This window comes from Centropristis striata, chromosome 5 (genome assembly GCF_030273125.1).
Source record: "Centropristis striata isolate RG_2023a ecotype Rhode Island chromosome 5, C.striata_1.0, whole genome shotgun sequence".
Taxonomy (NCBI): domain Eukaryota; kingdom Metazoa; phylum Chordata; class Actinopteri; order Perciformes; family Serranidae; genus Centropristis; species Centropristis striata.
In genome coordinates, this window is record NC_081521.1 from 24,889,520 (window position 1) to 24,910,952 (window position 21,433).

General features: G+C 40.9%; 1 protein-coding gene across 1 annotated transcript in view; it reads left to right on the top strand.

Annotated features, from left to right (window-relative positions):
* prdm16 (PR domain containing 16) overlaps positions 1-21,433 on the top strand; it is a 135,007-nt gene that overhangs the window by 88,405 nt on the left and 25,169 nt on the right. The window contains exon 3 of the mRNA XM_059333675.1: positions 20,223-20,363. Within this exon, the coding sequence (XP_059189658.1) occupies positions 20,223-20,363 (141 nt within the window). The remainder of the gene's footprint in view (positions 1-20,222; positions 20,364-21,433) is intronic.

Consider the following 21,433-nt stretch of genomic DNA (forward strand, 5'->3'; position numbering starts at 1 on the left):
CACACACACACACACACACACACACACACACACACAAACACAAACACAAACACAAACACACACACACACACACACACACACACACACACACACACTCACAAACAAACAAACAAACACACACACACACTGGCCAGATGTCTATTTGGCCTTGCAGATGATGCAATTTCATACAATTTCTGGACATTTTGAATCTCACAATCAGATTGGATTTCCTGCCCTCCCACATTCTGTAAAATTATTTTTTTCATACATTTGCAGATTCTGTACAGCTTTAAGACTCCAAGCAATTCAGCTCTTCTTAAATTAAACACAGTAGATATAAAGATTGTATACTTTTAGGCCTCAGAGAATTTATACGGGGCACCATCCAACAAGTCTGAAAAATAGAGTACATGCACAGGCAAACATCAGACCATATTACATCTGACACACTGTGACTTTAACGCCTTGTTTTGCGATTATGACATGCAGTCCAGAGATGTATTTTTGTGTGTCTAGGAGCTAAAGTTTAAAAGTTAACAACTCAGTTTTGAGGCTAAGCGATCTCATTCCCCCTCAGAGTCACACACTAACACACATGCTACACACCCGAGGTCACAATCCAAATTGTGTGACTTGTTGGCCTTTCTTCCAAATGAAGCGTTCCACGGATCAGCGAGCCCATCAGCCTATACTCTCTCCTCCTCTTTGCTCAAATCTCAGCAATTATATTTGACATGTAACATCAATAATCTCATTTATTTTCTCGCCCCCCCCCCTCTCCCCTTCTCTCACCCAACCAACGACACACACATACACAAATACAGGGGCAGGTTCTGCTCACTCCCATTCTCTTATCTATGTCTGCAGGAAATGTGAGCCACGCAGCATTCGATAAAAACAATTTTTTGCACCATTGATCCCACTTGCACTAGTTTTTTTCTCCTTCTCCTGGTCCTTTTCTATGAAAATGTTATTTCTGGGGGTTTGTTGTTAAACGATGAAGTAAATGTTAGGAGATGGCTGCATTTAATAAAGAGCAGCAGGGGAAAGACCGTGACGATTCATACTGAGATGAAATGAATTGCAAGAGGAATAAACTCCACGGGCACAACCTCTGGTGGAGAGGGGTCACTCACATGGGCTACGGTACAAATCACAACCGTGTACAATGTCCGTGTGTGTGTGTGGTTGCAGGTATGAGAGAATAAGAGCCTGTGCACATCTGTTTGTGCCCGGGACTCTGTTGCCATTGTCTCCACTGAGCAGAGAAGCCATGCAGGCTCAGTGGGTGCCACTTTCAGCTCTCCCGACCGCAGTGCTACGGATCAATATAGCTGATTTCACCCACCTCCACACACTCGGCCTGTGTAATCATTCCCTACACTGTGTTCTGCTTCACTCCTTCCATCAGCTAGGTTGTTGTTTATCCTATTATAGCCCTAATTGCCATGCTTATGGTAACCTTTCTTCAGCTTGCTACCCCCTGCACTAAACTAATGGGTAATGGCACAGGAGGGCTAATGCAACCAAGCTAATTTGGCTCGGCTCATATGCCCACATGGACACCTCAGTGTAGCACAATGCCCATGTCCATCATTCTCTCACTGTGTTTTATTCCCTCTGTCTCTATGTGGCTTACCTAGCATTAGCATTGGAGCGCTGTGTGGCTCGGAAGCAGGTTGTGGCTAATGAGTTACCTCAGTGCTATGGCTTTTTAATTAGTGTCGCGGCACTAAGTGTCCCACATGGACCCTTCCCAAGCCCCCTTTCTTGTCATCCATCACCCACGCCTTTTGTTTGCCTTTCATTTACATATATGCACAACCCCAAATTAGCTAGTGGCTCGTTAATTGCACGTGTGGGGAAGTAAATGGATGGTGGTATGGTGGGGTAGAGGTGCAGTCAACATGTTTACTTCCTAAATACCCCTAAGGACCACTGAGCTCCAGCACACGGGGAGGTCATAGTGAATACGCCCCTTAGGCTAAAAAGATCCATTGTGCTGTTTGGAGTAATTAGTACAACTAACAAGCTCAAGCCCACATTAATAGAAATATACTGTAGATACATACAAACACATGCAGAAGTTGTACATAAATTCATTCCATTGTGTTCATTTTATTATGCTTATAAAATGCATTTAAAATGTATGTTCATGATGCCTTCAAGTACTGAAATATTGCCAAAACAAAAAAAGAGTTAGAAAAGACTGTTGCTGTTTTTCTTCATTCTGAATGAGCCAACCCTTTTCTTTCACGTCATCAAATTAAAGTACTTTCTATTGACTTCATGAAGTCTATCAAATTAAGTCTGCTCTGGTCGTATTGACTCCTTTTGGCTGAACTGTTCGATAGCAGGTCAATAATAGATAATGATGTCTAAGTGCTGAGCGATGACACGCTGCACCTTAAGTGTCCCCAGTATTATTGATCATACTCAAACAGCCTCATAGATCAGCTTCTGTTTACTGGCATCCGTTTTATTTATTTCCCTGTTGTTGGGTAAAAGCCTCATATCTCCAGTTTTACAACTTTTCATAGAATCAATTAAAAAAGAAGCAAAAATGACAACCAGATTTGAAGTTTAAAGTTTCCTTTGCAGGTTTTGAAGGTAGCTCTTTGACTGAAAAATTGGAGATCTTTAAGCGGATGATTGACATTATATCTAACACTAGTTTGATCACTTTCTTGCAACCTGTTGAATGAAAACAGTGACCACAATGTAAACGAAAGTATTATATCACCATGAAAAAAAAATTACATCTGTTTTCAAGTCAAAATGAATGATAACAATACTTAGAGGAATGCAAAACTACATATGAAGTTGTGTCATATACCACTTATGTGTATATGATATTATGTGTATATCTCTGCATATATTTAAATATATTTATTCATTGATGTTCATACTACTACATGCAACAACTTATTTAACCTATTTAACATGCTAAAATATATTTTCTCCAATTTTGCTGTAAATATCTGTAAAATGTAAAATACTCTCAGGAAATAAAATAATAATAAATGCCAAATAGCAAAAATGTATGTATAGAATGTATGTATATGTCTTATTTTTTAATATTCTTATTCTGGTTTTTATATCTATGCGTCTGTATCTTGAGCTGCTGTGACAACTAAATTTCCCCACTGCGGGATAAATAGTAATATCTTTTCTCAAACAATAAGGCTTTTCATATATCTGTCAGAATTAGTTTTATATATCTATATATGGCTATACTGGTAATTTCTATGGTTGGTGTGTGGAAGCATGTGAATCCAAATGTGTGAGATGCAATGATCTCTCCACTGTACATATACCTGAGCATATCCATACTTAAGGAATAAAAAATGTTGCAAATACTTTTTATCAGCCAATTTTCAAACATCATGTTTATTCTATTCTTATATACTTATATTCCAGAAATACGGTGTTGTGTCCTTTTCCTCTTTATCTTCATGTTTGACGTCTTGTCCTCTTGACTGTATCCAACAGCCTCACGGTGTGAGGTATATCGTTGTGTTTGTTCCCAATGTTGATTGGCCAATTATGCCTGATTGTGTTCCTTGAGGGAAGCATTCTCCAAGAGTTGTTAGTGAATGGCCAAATTATGCCTTAGCTTTTAATGTGACCGTGGGGAGCCCAGCACCACTCTAAAAAGTTTTTTTTCTGGTCTTTGCAAAGCCACAAGTAACATGTAGTGACAGCATTATTAGTCAAATGATAGTTTGAAAGTCATTGTTGTTTGCTGGTGTGACTTTAATGGCGACTTGGATGCCATGGGCCGTTTGAGCTTTAATGAGAAGTTTCCAGGTGGGAGTTAAAGTTGGAATATTGCCCTTTCTTTCGTCCTCCTTGACCTCTCTATACCCAACTCTGAATATGTACTGCCTGCTGGAGCTCCTGCACTGAAATGAATAATATATAATGAATACTATATAACTACATACTGCATTTTGATATGCATGCACCCATTAAAACCCAGAAGTGCTATGCATTTATTCACATTTACTGTATGCCCATTAAGAGAGATTTCCTTCTGCAGTGGTGACATATCTCATAACTAACCCTGACTTAACGCTGAGACAGAGGAGCACGTCAAGGAGAGCTTGACTGTAAAAAAAAACAACCAAAAAAACACTTTTATATGCATCAGTCTGCTCCTCAGTTTAGTTTGTTTATAGACTGCAGCCTGCGCACAGTCCACAGTCATATTTGGAGTCCAGATACACTGCAAGCATCAAGTCTCTGATGCCGGTTAGCTCTCCGTTCTGCAGCTTCAGAGTGTGTGTGCTTCGATGTGTGTGTACGTGCATGTGTGTGTGTTTGATGAGCTGTAAAGAAAAGGATGTAGTCCGACATGCTTGAAGCATTAATAGAGCAATATGTTGTGTCACCACGGATAATCCTCCTCCCTCTGTGTGTGTGTGTGTGTGTGTGTGTGTCTGTATGTGTGCATGTGTGTGATTGATGACACTACTAATGGTGCGTCTAAACACTGGCAGCCCAGTTATCTCTTATCTGACAGCGGGGAGAAGGCCTGTGTCGACAGCTGCTCCTCCTCCTCATTTATCTCTCTCTCTGTCCTTACCGCCTCTCTTCTTCCTCCCTTTTTTTCTCTTCCTCGCGAATTAATAGCTCCTGAAGCTAATCATCGTGCTGATTACTTTTTATTTGCTCGTTGAGCAACTTATAATTCTGTAAATTATTGATAAATCTGTGACAAATGGCAGAGTAGAGTTGAGTTTTTGAATTGCTTATTTTTTTTGACAAAATCACTCAAGTGATGAATCAATAGAGCTGTTTAATTGACTAATTTTAGCACTATTTTTATGTTTTTAGCGCTACACTTCACCTACCCTTTCCACTCTTCTGCATTTTTTCCTCTTTCCATCCTCCGACACATTCATCCCCAGAACAGCTGCCCTGTAGTTTCCAACAGCTTTGAGGAAATAGGAGATAGGAAGGACCTCAAGCCTCCTTGTGTAGCTCCACTATGGGCCCCGCCTTCACCGTGGGCCTCAATCACCTTAATGCGCCCGTTTAGCCATTAGCTTCTCTGAGGGGGGCCCATATCCATCCATCCCTCCATATATCCCATCATACATTAAAGGGCAGATTGATAGCCATCAGCCAGGCCTCGGCCACTGACACACTCTTAATATTGTGTCTAACACAAACCAGATGGCTGCAGGGTTCTTCTGCAACACACACATATGTGATACACTCACACACTGCTACCCCCAGCCTTTTCTACCGTCTCTCTCAGAAGAGGGGATGAGCGTTCTTAATTAAAAGTTGGATATATGGGCCTCTTGGTGGAGGTGGTCAAGCGGGATCCATTACCTGCACACTGGGGCCCTCCTGAGCAAGAGTTAGGGTGAAGGCTTAAGATGACAAGATGGGGGATGGGGGTGAGTCTGTCTGTGCAGCATCCTGACTTAAAACAGAAATTAAGGGAAGAAGTAGTTATGGCGCTTTGAGCTAGAGGTGGTAGCTGCGAGCGTTAAAGCAGCTAGCGCTGAGGCCGGCTCAGGCCAGGAGGTGCGAGCCATGATCTCAATAGCTGTATTGTGTTCACACTTGAACAGGGGCCAAAAACCCTGTGAAATATCAGAGCAGAAAGAGGGAGGGAGAAGTGTGGAAATGAAACAATGGTTTACACAACAGTGAAATAGGTCTTTTCCTCTGCTTCTCGCCAGCAGGCCCAACACTCAGGGAGCAAGCTTTATTGGCCCTCCTGTCCTGGCTAGTCTCAGCCTCTGGTAGGGCAGCGGAGGGGAGGGCTGGGCCAGGCCCTACATGTGTGTAGACAGACGTAGAGGCTAGTGTTGGACTCTCAGATAGGCAGCCACACACGCAGCACAGATGAGGACACACACATTAAGCTATCCTTTGGTAGAGATGAGAATAGCCAGATATTCTTCTAATCCTGTTCGAGGAGAGCAACACGTCTCAGAGCATCACGTTCGCCTCTATGGCTGCAGCTAATCCTTCTGGGCAGAACACCGCTCCTCACATACGCCTGGCAGAGCAGTCAAGAGTTAGAATGTGTTTTTATTATTTTCTTCTCATTTCTTCAAAATATCAAAAGACCAGAAGTCTCTGGTTTGATGTGTTTATTATATTTCAAACAAACTTTAATGACTTTAGTGACCAACATTAAAAAACATATCCAACCACCTTATTATTTTGCTTCTCATCTTCAAAAAGTATTTAAATAAAAAAATGGTCTCACAATATGATCTTGGAATGATGTTATTATTATTATTATTATTGTTATTATTGAGCCTTTAAGGTATAATATGTAACATATCCACACTGAAATGTCTAAAAATGACTACATCTGTCGTATATTTTGTTGAGTTCTCCGCCTACATTATCCCAAGTGCACAAATACAGAGAAATCTGTCATTAAATCAAGGACATTTTCATCACCATCACCTTTCAATGGCATCATATCCTCCTTTCCATCATATCCATCCTTTGAGCATTTGTCAGCATTGTGGTTGTCTGCCAGAAACTTTTTTATCCAGTTCTATTAAACAACATTTTAATTATACACTTTTTAGATCTTGGTTGTCTTTAACTATACATTGTAATGAGATGAAGGATTTTAGTCATCGGATGTCTGGATCTACAGTTAACGGAGAGACAAGCTGAGCAAACATTAGCAGCAATTCAATGAGCAGCCCCTAAGCTGACAAACCAAACAGCATTGGAACACACATTTTAGGGTGAAACTGCTTTATTGAGTGTCTTTATCAAGTTTAATCACCTGGTGATTTGTTTTGAAGAGGAGGAAAACTCTGCAGATAATTCGGCTCCAGGTAAAAAACTCCTGAATGATGAACACTGATGGAATCGTAACCAGGAAAAGCTGACTTCAGTGAAAGCATTGCTCCGTCCATCATTATTGTTTTGATCGAGAGAAGAAAATGACATATTATAGTCATGGAAAAAATGATTAGACCACCCTTGTTTTCTCTAATATCTTGTTCATGTAATGCCTGGTACAAAGGTAGATATCAGCTCTTTAATTAAACTCTTTTGAACGACTTTTGTTGTTATCATTATATTTGTCCAAACAAATGTACCTTTAGTTTTACCAGGCATTTAAATGAACAAGAAATTGAAGAAAACAATGTTCTAATCATTTTTTCCATGAATGTATATACATTTACAAGTATGTTTCTTTTTCTAATTCATAAGTGTTTTGATTCTGGAGTGGAGTAAAGCCTGAGCACTAGCTATACAGGTGAGGAGGAGGTGCTGAGAGGAGACAGTGGAGTTTGGTTGTTAGAGTAAACTGAGAGTTCTACTCAGATGGTTCCAATAAGTCCCAGGCCTGCAGCCACACAGGGGTTCTGCCACATGCTGTCCATGTTAGCTGCTGCTTTTTTCAGGTACCACTTTACTTCACAATGCATTTTTGGGGGGGCAATTTGAGCTCTCGAAATCAGAACTCCTGCAGAAGTCCATGTGGGTGATGATGATGATGATGATACTGTGAGAAAGAAAGAAGGAGGAAGACTAAAGGACAAAAGAGGAATGTGTGATGGTCTATCTTTCTCTTGCTGGTTCTCTTCAGTTTGAATGTTGTGTACGTCTCATCTTGTCTCAGCTCTCTGCTGTCCTGCCAACTCATTGATCTCATAACGCACAAGGACGTTGCAACTTTGTACAACACAGGGAGCCAGTGACATTGCACCAAAAAATTAAATCTAAAGAAGATTGTTGGAGACAGACATGACATCCTCTGTTTTGTGTCAGTCTCCTTCTCTGAGATTCAAGGAATGAGGTAGTCGATGGGATAAATGTTGAGGCCAACGTTGATTTGATACTGAGCAGGAACCGACATGCAGAGGGAAAAATTCTCTCTCTGTTGTCTGGTTTAGATCACTACAAATATGATTGTAAATGAATAGTTTTTGTCACTGTGTTTCTTTCGTTCTCTGCTTCCCTCTCCCTCCATCATTCTTCATTGTATCTCAAAAACAAATGTTGCTGAAGGAAGTATTCCTTTATTTCGGTGTTAATAAATAATTGGTGGTGTTACGTGCTCTATAAATTTGTACCAAGCACCACTTCCCTATTTGTGTTTGCACAGTTCCAGGAATTGTCCCATTTTGTGTTTCACTTCCGATGTCAGTCGATAGAGTGGAGGTCAAGTTGTGTCAGTGTTGAATGCAAGCTTCCTCTCCTCATTATTATTTGCCATTATTCTTGGCATGGATGCATTACACTTGATTGATTTAGTTGCTTTGCTTGAGCTCAGGAAGTTTTATTTCATATCCCAATATTATCTCCTTAAAATCTGGAGATAAAACTTTCACCCTCATTTTGATGTTTCATTGCTTGAATACTTGGTTTGCAGTTCGTAGAAAAATTCAGTACACAATTTTGTAGGTTTACATGTATCTGTGTGTGTGTGTGTGTGTGTGTGTGTGTGTGTGTGTGTGTGTGTGTGTGTGAACAAGCCCAGAGGCACCATCAAACATTAGTTTCTGTCGCCAATAAACAACCACTTTGCTCACTGTGCGTTTCTTTCGGCCAATAAACATGTACTTCACTAACCCTGCCCCCCTCTCAGTTAATATTCAACTAGTTTACTCACTTTGTTCTCCTCCTGAGCCTGTTAACAATTATTGTTGCATGCTATAAATGTTTTTCATTGATCGTATGATTTCTTTGACAGAGGGCCGGTATGAGAAAATGTTTCCTCAGTCTGGCTCTCACTAAGTTCAATGTGTGTGTGCTCCTCCTGTTTGTCACACACATAAGTCTAGCTGTTAGCCTTCAAACAGCCCAGACAGAGTGTGTGACCCTGATGTACTGTTCATATATTTCCCCATTTACACTGCACCTGCTTCGCTATAATGAGCCAATATATCTGCTCACTAATTGCCCTAAATACATATCATAAATGCCGGCCTGTAAAAGGCTGTCCGACAGTAAAACGGACATAGCGGGATGGTAACCTCTGTGCACACACACATGTACAGTAAGCACATCCCACATACATAAAAAACACACATGTACACACGCAAAAAACTCATGCACATAAGCACACACGCCTGCACATATAAGATGACATACACAAGCATGTGCTCGAGCACAAACACAGACACTTTTACACATACTCATCCAGACTTTTAACAAGGGGCTGTAAATAACACAAAGCCATTTCATTAATGAGGTCCAGCCTGAAAACCTACTACCTCTCCTCTTTTAAAGTGTGCACATTTCCTGTTTAAAGTTACACTAACCTGGCAACCCGGCACATGGCAACCTGCTCATTCAGATGAGCTGCAGGGGAGCGGAGGTGGACACGGTGGCGTGATACTAAAAATAACATAGCGTGGCTGCTAATGTGTAATCACTGGATGCACACATGAAAAGCTTTAATCAGAGATATTAGCAGCGCAAATTTAAATCTGAAAAAATATTCTTGTTAGATTTTAAAAGCATACTTGATGGCTGGCTGGAAGAATAAGTTGCAGAGAGCAAAAAATGTATGTGCTACTACCAATATGATGATTCAGGAATAATGCTGTGGATGGGAGTACCAGCAAAATGTCTTTCAGGCACCAAAAAAAATAAAATCAGTTTAAGTGTCTGCTATATTTAGAATATTTTCACTTTACCACTTTACCTTGCTGCCGAACAGCCCTGTTTAAGTTTATACAGGGGAACTGAAGTTATCTATGCTCTCTTCAAAGCCACCAGACTCCATTCACAAAAACAGTAATTTTACCTATCACAAAACAAAGTTTCATCACTGCCTCAATCGTTTATTTAGTTTTTGTTATTTTGTGGCTTTGGTGAATCTCACTACTGAAAAACTGATCAGATGGTAATAAACTCCTGTGTTCTGTGAGGTAAAATTACTTCAGTTTCACATAAACTTAAACAAAGTGAATGAAGTATTCTACATATCCCGACACTTAAAACAATATGAGTTTTAGGTGCATTTACTATGGATAAGTACCTCACAGAACCCTGTTTCAATAAATCCACTGTAACCCTAAATGTCTAACAAATTCAACAATTCTGAAATGAAATCATCATCATAACTCACAACATCCAGCCTGTATAGGAACTGTTGTTCAAGCCTTACTCAAAAGGAAAAGTTCAATGGGTAAAACTCAAACAAAATGAGATTTGACTCCTCAATGATTTTGCGAGTGTGGGAGAGGGACACTGGAACTTTTCACATACTGGTTTCAGTGTGGCACATGCACACTCACCACAAATGATAGCTGTGTGACGGCGACTGTAGAGATGCTGATTTAAGAGAAGCAAGTTGGGTCATTAGTGAGCCGGGCCACATTCTGACACTCACAATGCATGTAGACACACACACACAGACACACACACATACATGCACACACACTACAACCCAGATGGCTTTTACAAGGCCCCAGGCCTTCCCCGGCCTGCCTGCCTGGTTTTTAATTATGTCGATGGCTGCCCGGCCCAGATAAAATGGGTCACATTTAACACGCCTTCACTCACCTTCACACACACCACACATCCACTTATACACTACCAACACACACTCCAACACCTTGCATACAACTAATGCTCGCACACAGTACAGACACACACATTCATATTCACTTGTGCCTTTGACAGAGACAAACAGTAAATATGTTATTTTTAACAGAAGAGCTCTTGCCTCAATAAAAGGAAGTGTGTGTGTGTGTGTGTGTGTGTGTGTGTGTGTGTGTGGATTTACAGCCTGTTTCCTCTTTAGCTGTCATTAGACTGCCAGACATGGCTACACAGGTGTACTATTACCAGCATCAGTAATTGGCCTTACACACGCCCACGCACACGCACACACGCACACACACACACACACACACACACACACTTCATTTTTAAAGGCCCAATCTATACTCGCAGTATGGCTCCTCCTGATGAAATATTTTTGCTCTGCTCCTGATTCTCTTTATTTGGACTCGTGAAATCTTTCATTTTAATTCAAGGATGTGTGAGTGACAGCTAAATCCGTAATTTAATGATTCCAACGGTTTGATTTAAAATAATAAATGTTTAAAAAAAGTACAATTTGAGGGGCTAAGCACTGGGCTGAGCTGATTCATGTTTTCTCACATTTAATCTCTTTGAAGAACATATTTGAATAGAATTTGAATGTAATTTGAATATAGCTGGATAAACAAACTCTTTGCTTCCACATCTGACAGTTACGTATTGTAGTGTACAGGTGGTTTGGTGTCCTTTTGTGTATTTAAGTTATGAGAATGAAAGGTCAGGAGTGAGGAGATGCTGTGGTGGTGACAAAGAGAGAAAAAAGAACATTTACAGCATGGAGAAATGGACTCTTGGCTGGGAAAATGTGGACCAAAAATATAATGAGTCATGCTTAACAAATAATGTTAACTTCACTCTCAGAGCAGAGCTGAAAATATCAAATTTTCCTGGATTGATAAATGTTAGACTCATGTTTTATGTGATTTTAATCTGTTTTTACATTAACTGAAAACAACTGAAGTCTTATCGAGACGGATCAAATTCTGCAACTGTTCTGGTGTGTGGTTTCCCACATCATTTTTGCATTTTTTTTCTTCTTTTTTTATGTGTATATAGCAGACTGGCCTCCTGTATTCTGTTTCTTTTGGCTCATATAAGGGTTATAAGCAGGATTTTTAATATTTGAAATAATGTCCAGACATAATTTCCAGCCTTTTGTTGTATTTCACATTTTGTAAATCTGTTTAAAAAAATCAATAATAATAATAATAAAAACATTTTGCATGAGTTTGTGACTGTATGGGAGATTTTTTTGTAGAAAAAAAAACTACAGGGTAAATTTAAATTTTGCATAGCTTTTTTGAATGTGAATCTACATAATTACTGATAAATAAGAGCTGCTTTTGTTGACGCACGAGTACAAAATCAAATCCAAAATTAAGAGTTAGACTCTTCCATCTGTTTGTATTTGCAACTTTACACCTTCATCTTTCTCTCCATCCTCTTGGGTTTCACTGCTCCCCAAGTCCTTTACACTTCAGAGTCTACTAAAGCTAATAAAATATGAAAAATCTCTTTCTCTCTGTTTCTTTGTGTCTTTTATTCCCTGTCTTTTTCTTTCCTGCTCTAAGAGAGGGCTTACTGACAGGACCCCTTGTGTGCCTGTCCACCTCTCACCTCCACACACACACACACACACACACACACACACACACAAATGTGGACGGACACACACTAATTTAGACTGTTGAGTGATGTGGCAGGGTAGGGTCATCTCTGCAGGCCCCCATCCATCACACACACACACACACACACACACACACACACACACATACATGTGAATGTGCACAGGCACATCGGAGGCTGTGGGGATCTGTACTCTGTCAGCCGCTTTATTAGTTTGCCTGTGTGTGTATGTACATGTGTGTGTGCATGTTAAGGGACCTCCCAACTGGAAACAGACGCTTTTCCAGAAAGGATACACACTCTCACACACACTTCTTTATTTCTTGTTAGTCGTGCTGCACCTTAATTTGCAACACCTCTAACAACCAGCTCTGCAGCCCACTTCACAGCCACTCAATCTGTCACTGTCACTGCTCTGTTTCCACGACTGGCCCTCTCATCAGGTTAAAACAGACTGCGTGTGTGTGTGTGTGTGTGTGTGTGTGTGTGTGTTACTCAGACTACCATTTTTATATTATATTTTTGTATTTGGATATGTGTACAGCTGCAGAGAGGGAAGGGAAGTTTAATTTCCACTTCTGCTCCTCTACCTGGAGAGATTTCATTCCATGCTGCCCCCTAGCTGCTTTAAGGAGAAGTGCATTAGGTCCCCTCTTCGTATTCCTCGTCTCTCTCTGTTTTTTCTTTCTCTACATTTTCATATATTCTTGATATAGATAGATTAAAGGCTGGATTCATATTGAGAGGCAATCTCTCCCCTATTCTTTACTCTTTCTGTTTGAAACAGACTTTTTCATTTGTAGACCACTTCCCCAGTCAGCCTTCTCTTTACATGTTCACAGTGCTGCTTTCCTGTTTTCCACAGATGGAAAAACCTTCAATTCAGAAAAATATTTCAGCAAACTTCAGAGTCAGCTTCTGTATGTGTCTTTGTGTGATTATTACTTGACTACCTGAATCCAAAACCCAAAAATGTTTGTTTGACCGTCACAGAGACGGATGGCCTTCGTCGCTCGTCTTGATTCCCTCTGTTGTGAAAAGATAAATCAATAGATGATTGTTGATTATTTGTCTTGAAGGAGGAAATAATTTTCCTCAAGTGAAACATGCAAAATTATACAGAGACAAAGACATGGATCAGCACCCTGCACACCACAGACTGGATTTCTTGTAACTTAAGAGGTTACTTATTTAAATCTTGTATGACTGTAGGAACAAAGCTCTTGCTAAATGGGGCTTTCTGCACATATGTAGTCTATACCTGCATCCAGGAGGAAGGAGGGGGGGCAAAGTGCTGGTAGAGTGGCTGATCTGGGTCATGTGTAATTGTGAGCGCTTTGCCGATCAGGGATGAGTTGGTGATGGGGAAAAAAGAAAAAGACTTTGGATTTCGATTTGCATCCCTCAATTAGTGGTGATGGAACTTAGAGGTGCTGTATTTATTTGATTACCTGATGTGTTTGTGTTAAAGATAGTGCTAAAAAATGACTGAAAGAAGTCTGCTTAAAGTTTTGGGTATGTCCCGGTGTTGTAGCAGACAGTGCAGGAGTGAAGCCATTGCCTCTTTCTCCAAGATTATTCACTGTTTGTGCTTTTACCCATGTCCATGACAATCCATGACAGGAAGAGATCAGGTTGGATGGGTAGATTCAAAGACACCAGACTTTGACCCAGGAGAAGTTGTAATTACTACCCAAACCATGATTTTTTTGTCAATATTTAGCTGAGTAGTTTTGGTGCCTAAACCTAACCAATTAGTTCCATTTCACAATGTTAACCAGTTGTTTAAACAGTGACCGTTTCACAACGTCAACTAGAAAGATCATATTCCGTATGATATCATAAAAACATTGTGTGCAAGTTTTTGTAACATATTGAAACCCATTCATGAGGATATGTTCGTTAGGTCAGAGCCACAGGCCTTTAGTGGTTTAGCTCTGATCGGAGTGTTTTCTTAGGAATATAACTGATGGAATAATAACTGATGTCTTCCATATGACAGACATTGTAGAAGTACTTGAGTGATCTGTGGAAGAGAGAGAAGGATGGGTGTAAGTTCCAGGGAACAGTGTTCTAGAAGCTTTATTGAGTTTTCCCCTGGTGTTAGACATCCTACCTGGTTAGGAGGGACTCATAATCCAACTTATAAGGGCAAAAAGGCAAAGCAATGTCACTGATCACTGATTTAAAATCCATTGAAGCAGAAAAACAAACCTTTTTTTTCTGCTTCTCAACATGTAAAACAAGTATAGGTAAGTCAGCATGAAGTTACTACTTTTCTAGAGTTTAGAAACTTTCTCAGGCACATACAAATACATGCAAACTAGGGTGTGTTCACACATTGAAACCCGGGACAGTGCAACAAAGCACTGAGATCACACTTCATAAAAATATTCCCTGAGAGACACACAATAACCCAGCAGTTATGTCTCACATGCTGTAAGTCTGCTTCTATCTCCATCTCACATCAAAATCGCAATCACCACTGCGCTCCGAGCTGCCATTTCCATTTTCTGCCCTCCGTCAAACAGAAAATAATATGTACCTTGTCACCAACGTCTACCCGTACAAGCAACTTTCCTCTACTTATTCAGCCCTGCACGCCACACACATCCGTCAGACATAACTGGCGGAGGAGAGGGCATGCCGAGACATCCATTAAAGGTTCCTAGCTGTCAAAGGTTCCCCTTTGTGTTGTGAGGAGCGATATAAGTGTCGTGCTCTTATCAGAGCTTCCTGTGGAGTTTGCTCTGCATCCTGTCCACTCAGAGCCGCTTCTCTTTCACCGAAGTCTCATTGTGTCTTTGCGCGTCCATGTGTCGGTACATGTGTGCCTGTGTGTGTGTATGTGCTGTCATTTGAGTCACTTTGTGATGCTTTATTGCTTATACAGTAGTAGCAGTCCAATGTGACTAACCAGATGAATCCAGGTTTTTAGTATATTTTTTATTGCTACATGGTAAACAAGGTACCAGTAGGTGCAGTAGATTCTCAGAAAACCAACAAGACCCAGCATTCGTGATATGCACGCTCTTAAGGTTGTGCAATTGGGCAATTAGTTGAAAGGGGGTGTTCAAAGAAATAGCAGTGTGGCATTCAAATAGTGAGGTCATCAATTTTGTGAAAAAAGAGGTGTGAATCAGGTGGCCTCTATTTAAGGATGAAGCCAGCACTTGTTGAACATGCATTTCTCTTTGAAAACCTGAGGAAACTGGGGCGTTCAAGACATTGTTCAGAAGAACAGCGTACTTTGATTAAAAAGTTGATTGGAAAACTTATAAAGAGTTGCAAACAATTATACGCTGTTCAGCTAAAATGATCTCCAATGCTTTAAAATGAAGAGCAAAACCAGAGACACGTGGCAGAAAACGGAAGACAACCATCAAAATGGATGGAAGAATAAGCAGAATGGCAAAGGCTCAGCCAATGATCAGCTCCAGGATGATCAGAGACAGTTTGGAGTTACCTGTAAGTGCTGTGACAGTTAGAAGACGTCTGTGTGAAGCTAATCTATTTACAAGAGTCCCCCGCAAAGTCCCTCTGTTAAAAAAAAGGCATGTGCAGAAGAGGTTACAATTTGCCAAAGAACACATCAACTGGCCTAAAGAGAAATGGAGGAACATTTTGTGGACTGATGAGAGTAAAATTGTCCTTTTTGGGTCCAAGGGCCGCAGACAGTTTGTGAGACGACCCCCAAACTCTGAATTCAAGCCACAGTACACAGTGAAGACAGTGAAGCATGGTGGTGGAGCATCATGATATGGGCATGTTTCTCCTACTATGGTGTTGGACCTATTTATCACATACCAGGGATCATGGATCAGTTTGCATATGTCAAAATACTTGAAGAGGTCATGTTGCCTTATGCCCTTGAAATGGGTGTTTCAACAAGGCAATGACCCCAAACACACATAGTAGTAAACAAGCAAAATCTTGGTTCCAAACCAACAACATTGATGTTATGGAGTGGCCAGCCCAATCCCCGGACCTTAATCCAATTGAGAACTTGTGGGGTGACATCAAAAATGCTGTTTCTGAAGCAAAACCAAGAAATGTAAATTAATTGTGGAATGTTGTTAGAGAATCTTGGAGTGGAACAGCTGAAAGGTGCCACAAGTTGGTTGACTCCATGCCACACAGATGTGAAGCAGTTATAAAAAACTGTGGTCATACAACTAAATATTAGTTTAGTAATTCACAGGATTGCAATATCCTAGAAAAACAAAATAGTTTATACAAAATAGTTTTGTGTTTGTAAAGTCAACCTCAGACACTGCTATTTTTTTTAACATACCCCTTTCAACATTTCAAAAATGCTGTGTCTTGTTGGTTTCTTTTCATGGATTTTGTCATCATTTGTACCAGTTATAGGCTAATATATGCTGCGACAATAGGCCCGAAACACAAGCAGTCCAATGATGAAAAAAAGTGTAGCCACATTATCTGAACCACTTTATTTGGAGGTAAAACCAAAAATGAACACCCCTGAAAAGTTGACATCGCTACAGCAAGTTCAGTCGGTCAAAGTTGAACCAGGAAACATGATGGATGTTTACTGTGTTTACTTTGGTTAATCACTTTACTGCTTGCCTTCATTTCTTTTTCAGAATATGTTTGGCAAATCTGGGTGTATGTTTTAACCTGTTAAATTTTTTTTTTTTTTTGCAGTTTCTCGGATTTCAGCAATTAATATGGCAAACACAATTTTGTTATAACTGAAGTCATCAACCCTATGAAAAAGTTTTGAATGTTATAAAACCAGAAATTCTCTAACCAGAAGGTTAGAATAAAGTAAGTAGTTAGACAGGAGTAGTGCTTGATAATATGATTATTTGTGTTAGCAAAACTAAAAATGTCTATCATATATCTTTTTCTACATTTCTTTTATTGCAATGTAGCAAAAAAATAGCGACCGAACTGCTTTACGGCAATATTTCCGTCATGTGGTCTTTACATTGTGATCCTGGCATGTGGGAGGAAAGCTGGTTAGAAAGCAGGTTATAGCTTGCAGTCTACCTAACTGTTCAGATAGATGCTGTTCTCTGAAAACAATGTTAATATGATGAGTTAATGACACAAATCTGTGAATATCTTTTCAACTTTACCGAAAACAAAAAGTTTCTTCATTCTCGTCGTTTCGTCTTTTTCTTCGAAAATCGTATTTCAACTTTATTCTCGACATCTCAACTTTATTCTCTTTATTTCGACTTTTTTCTCGAACTGCATAGTGATGAAAAAAATCCTCCTCTCATTATTTTTTTCTCCTACCTGGTCCCAGTCATCTTCTGTACTCTATTGTGGCTAAATCATATAGACTAATTTTTATTGAATTACCACAAAAAAACGCTATATTATGATATATATTGTTATCAAGATATAAACCGACCTATTACTGGACAGAAGAATTTGGCCTTACTGCCCAGCCCTACATCAGATATTAGTAAATTGGCTTGAGAGTTAAAATTGTTAGTGAATATCTGATTTGCCCAAATGAACAGAAAGAGAATGAGTCAGTGCAAGAGTGTTTTTGTTAGACATTAGTTTAAAATATAAAAACCGCATTCCCAATATTTTTACTGTCATCGTTTCTGTTTGTAGCCTCTGGTCTGAAGGAGGAGAGAACTTTGAGCTGCCTTGTTTGTATTATTTTGTTGCAACCCTTTTTGCACATGGAGCTGATGATTTCCACCGGGGTCTCTCCCCCCACTCCCTTGACTCAAGAAGGGGGGGGGGTGAAAAAGAAAGGTAAATAAACAAACAATCAGCCGTGGGCTTGTTCTGGCTCTCCTTCTCTGTTGCACCTCATTTGAAGCCTTATAAATCAGGCTTCCACCCGGAGACAGGGTGTTAGCAGGCCTCCCAGACAACACACACACACACACACACACACACACACACACGTGCACATCCAAACACACACAGGTCTGCAGCTCATTAAGCCTGCGATCAGACCCTTGGGTGTGTGTATAGGAGAAGGGGGGGGTACTACCATGCCCAATACATAGGCATTGCAGCATTCATACATGTGTGTGTCAGTCTCTGCAGAGCCCACCTCCTTTCCCACACCCATTGCCCCTCAAAAAGAAATAATCCCACCTGGATTTCAGCTTTTCTCCATGTGTTCATAAAACATGTACCGTACCTGTCGCAGCTCCCCGGCAGGGCAGTGACAAGTGCACTCTGACTCCAACGCCTGCAGAAAAGATATTGGGTGGAGTAGCAGTGGATGTGTGTGAGGGGGTATGCCTGGTTAGTTTTCAGTGACTGTTTTCACACATAAAATAAAGGCCTGGACACGATCAAGCTGAGTGTTTTAGGTTGTAAACTGGAAGCAGAAGAGGCAGTAGCTGTAGATGTGGAGAGTTGGGAATGTATAAGATTCAGTTTATTTTTATTTTTAAGGTCTTCCAGTGGTCATTATCACATTTTATGCTTGTGAGTATCTCAGTGTGAATCACAGAAAATACATACTGATTTCCTCTTTTCACATTCACACAATCAGCAAATACATAGTTTTTATTTCGGGCCTGTGGAACAGGGTTTTAAAACATAGGTGACGGTTTTGATTATTTTTAACAAAAGCAATAACAGGCATTGTTATTCTAAAACAGGCGCAGTTAGTGAGGACGGTACACTCACACCTTGGCTCAAAAAGTAGAAACATTTCTGTTACCTAAGCGTACGTGCATTCGCCTGAAACGGTTGCCGTATTTGAACAAACAAGCACATGGCAGTTCTTCCACACCTCCGACCAGACCCCTTTACATATTTACTCACCAAACTTGGCACCTGCACCCCCACCCGCGAAAATACACCTTCTGCACGCCCTCGCCCAGACAACAAGAACATGACCATTCACACTTTACGAGCTGGGGGAAAAAAAACACGAACATGCCTTTAGAAAAAGCAGCCAGTTAGAGAGGTTCACGAACTTTGCACATCTAAAAACGTCAGATGGCTTGTTGGTTCTTCTCCATCACACCTCAATTTCCTTCAGCAGACATTTGACTGTGATTGGAGCGGGGAGAGTCAAGCTGGAGGTCAGCGCTGAGCTCAGGCCAGGCTGATTGGGAGTTGTAATTAGAGTAGTTGCTCTGTCTCAGGCCAGTTCTCCCCAGAGGATTCACACAGGCTCAGTATCACATGCAGTGCTCAGGAGAAATCGAAGCTTCACCCCCAGCTTGGTGGAGAGGGTGGACTTCGGGTTTTTGGCCGAGCCGCCCCCCAGATTCAAGGAATCACCAAAATCCACCACACACACACACACACACACACACAAATACACACACACACACACACACACACACACACACACACACATACACATACCCATACACATACACTCAACGGAGCCAAGAAATTTCTCTCCTTTAAAACATTTGCAGTCTTTCTCCAATTTCCATTTTTTCATAAATGCACTAATTGCTCTTTTGGCAAACTTGTAATTATTTTCATTCCCTTTAATCCAAATAAGTCACGATTTACACTTTTGAGAAGAGTGAGGACCCATTTTTATATGCATACATAATACATTACGGCATCCTGGTTTTCCCCTCACTTTTTGCTCCACAATAAGCCCCTCTCCTCCTCTTCCTCCTTCACCTCTACCTCCATCCTCCTTCATTTTCTGTGAAAGCGGGTAACATGAAACCTGCTCTTGGAGTCTCAGGGGGGCGTAGGGGTTACAAAGGGTGATCAATATGTGCCAGAGAAAGTCTTTACACAAGTGAAAGAAGCCACAGTTTGTCTACTCCCTCCTCCTTTCTCCTCCTTTTCCCTCTTTCCTCTTCTCGTTGATGGGATTGACAGGGTTAGGTGGCCCTAACACCCACTGACATGTTGCCTCTGTGTGTCTTAAAGTTGACTGACATCAAACTTCTGGCAGAGCTTTCTTATAACCTGATGTGCAGTTTAAAAATGTTGCATTTTTGTTGACGAAAACCTTCAATTACAGAAATATTTTAAGTGATTTGCTAGATGACTGTTTGTGTGTTTTTTTGTTGTTTGAAAAGATGTTTTGCCCCTTTAATAATATGTAACCTGTTGCTCTTTAACAGGTGGTAGACGACATGGGCAACGTGAAATTTGCGTTGGACACAGGCCTGGATGCCACCGGCAACAGCTGGCTCAAATACGTCCGCTCTGCCCCGTCATTTGAGGAGCAGAACCTCGCCGCCTGTCACCTCACCGGAGACCAGGTGAGTGACATGACAGAGGTGTCCGGGTTGAATTTGTGGTCCACATGTAAGAAAAACAGCACCATGTTGTCAGCAAGAGTCAAGGAGGAGTAGCTAAGAGTTGACACTGGGTTGATGTGTGTGTATGTGTGTGTGTGTTTACCATTGTGGTAGCAAAATGCGTGCGCTGGTAATGACCAGGGAATGGCTGTATTGTGCATCTGTGGCTGGGCCAGTTGCCAGTGCTGTTAGGAAATGACCCATGTAAAGAGGCTGAACAATAGGCTGACACTCCTGAGTCCCATAATAACCATTATCCAAGGCACGGTCTTCTTCTGTGGAGGCAGCAGTTTCTCCCCCTTTTCTGCTTCTTTTTCCTCTCTCTCCCTCTCTCTGAAGAAACCTGGGTAAGGCATCGGATACTTTTGGAAAGATGCCCAGCCAGTGCCCATAAAACCCCAACTGCTTAACTAGGCCCTAACCCCAACCCCATGCAATGTGTGTGCCACAACTTACTGCTGCAATATATTAGCATATTTCTCTGTTTCCCTTTATCCCGCAGAGGCTGGGCTTTTTTTTTTCTTCCTATTTTGCTTTGCTGACTCTTGTCCCAGTTTCTGTAAATGAAATACCAGTGGTGTTACTGTGCCATTACTTGACACACATTTCACTCTCAGTGCAGTTTGGACTGTTATGATAGCTCACATGTACCGGGATATTTAAAAAAAAAAAGAGCATGAGAATGATAACTTGCCTGCTAAAGACAAAGACAAAGACGCAAACCATGAAAATATGACAGAGCTATGACAGTGGCCAAATGCATCCACATGACTCGCCTGTGTGTTTCCACATTCCTGTCACTCCACTCTTATTTGTTTCCTAATCCCTGCCTACATGGCTCTTTCCCCCTCCTGTCTCTGTCTCTAGCCGCCTGTTCCTCACAGTCTTTGTCTCCTTTCTCTGTCCTCATGTCTTGATCTGCCACCTGTCACTCTGTCACACCGAGGGGACAGGCTAGTGTGTCCATTTAAGCTTCAGACATTAAGCCTGACCGGTAGAGAGAAAGGGGGCTTGGGCCAAGTGAGAGAGGG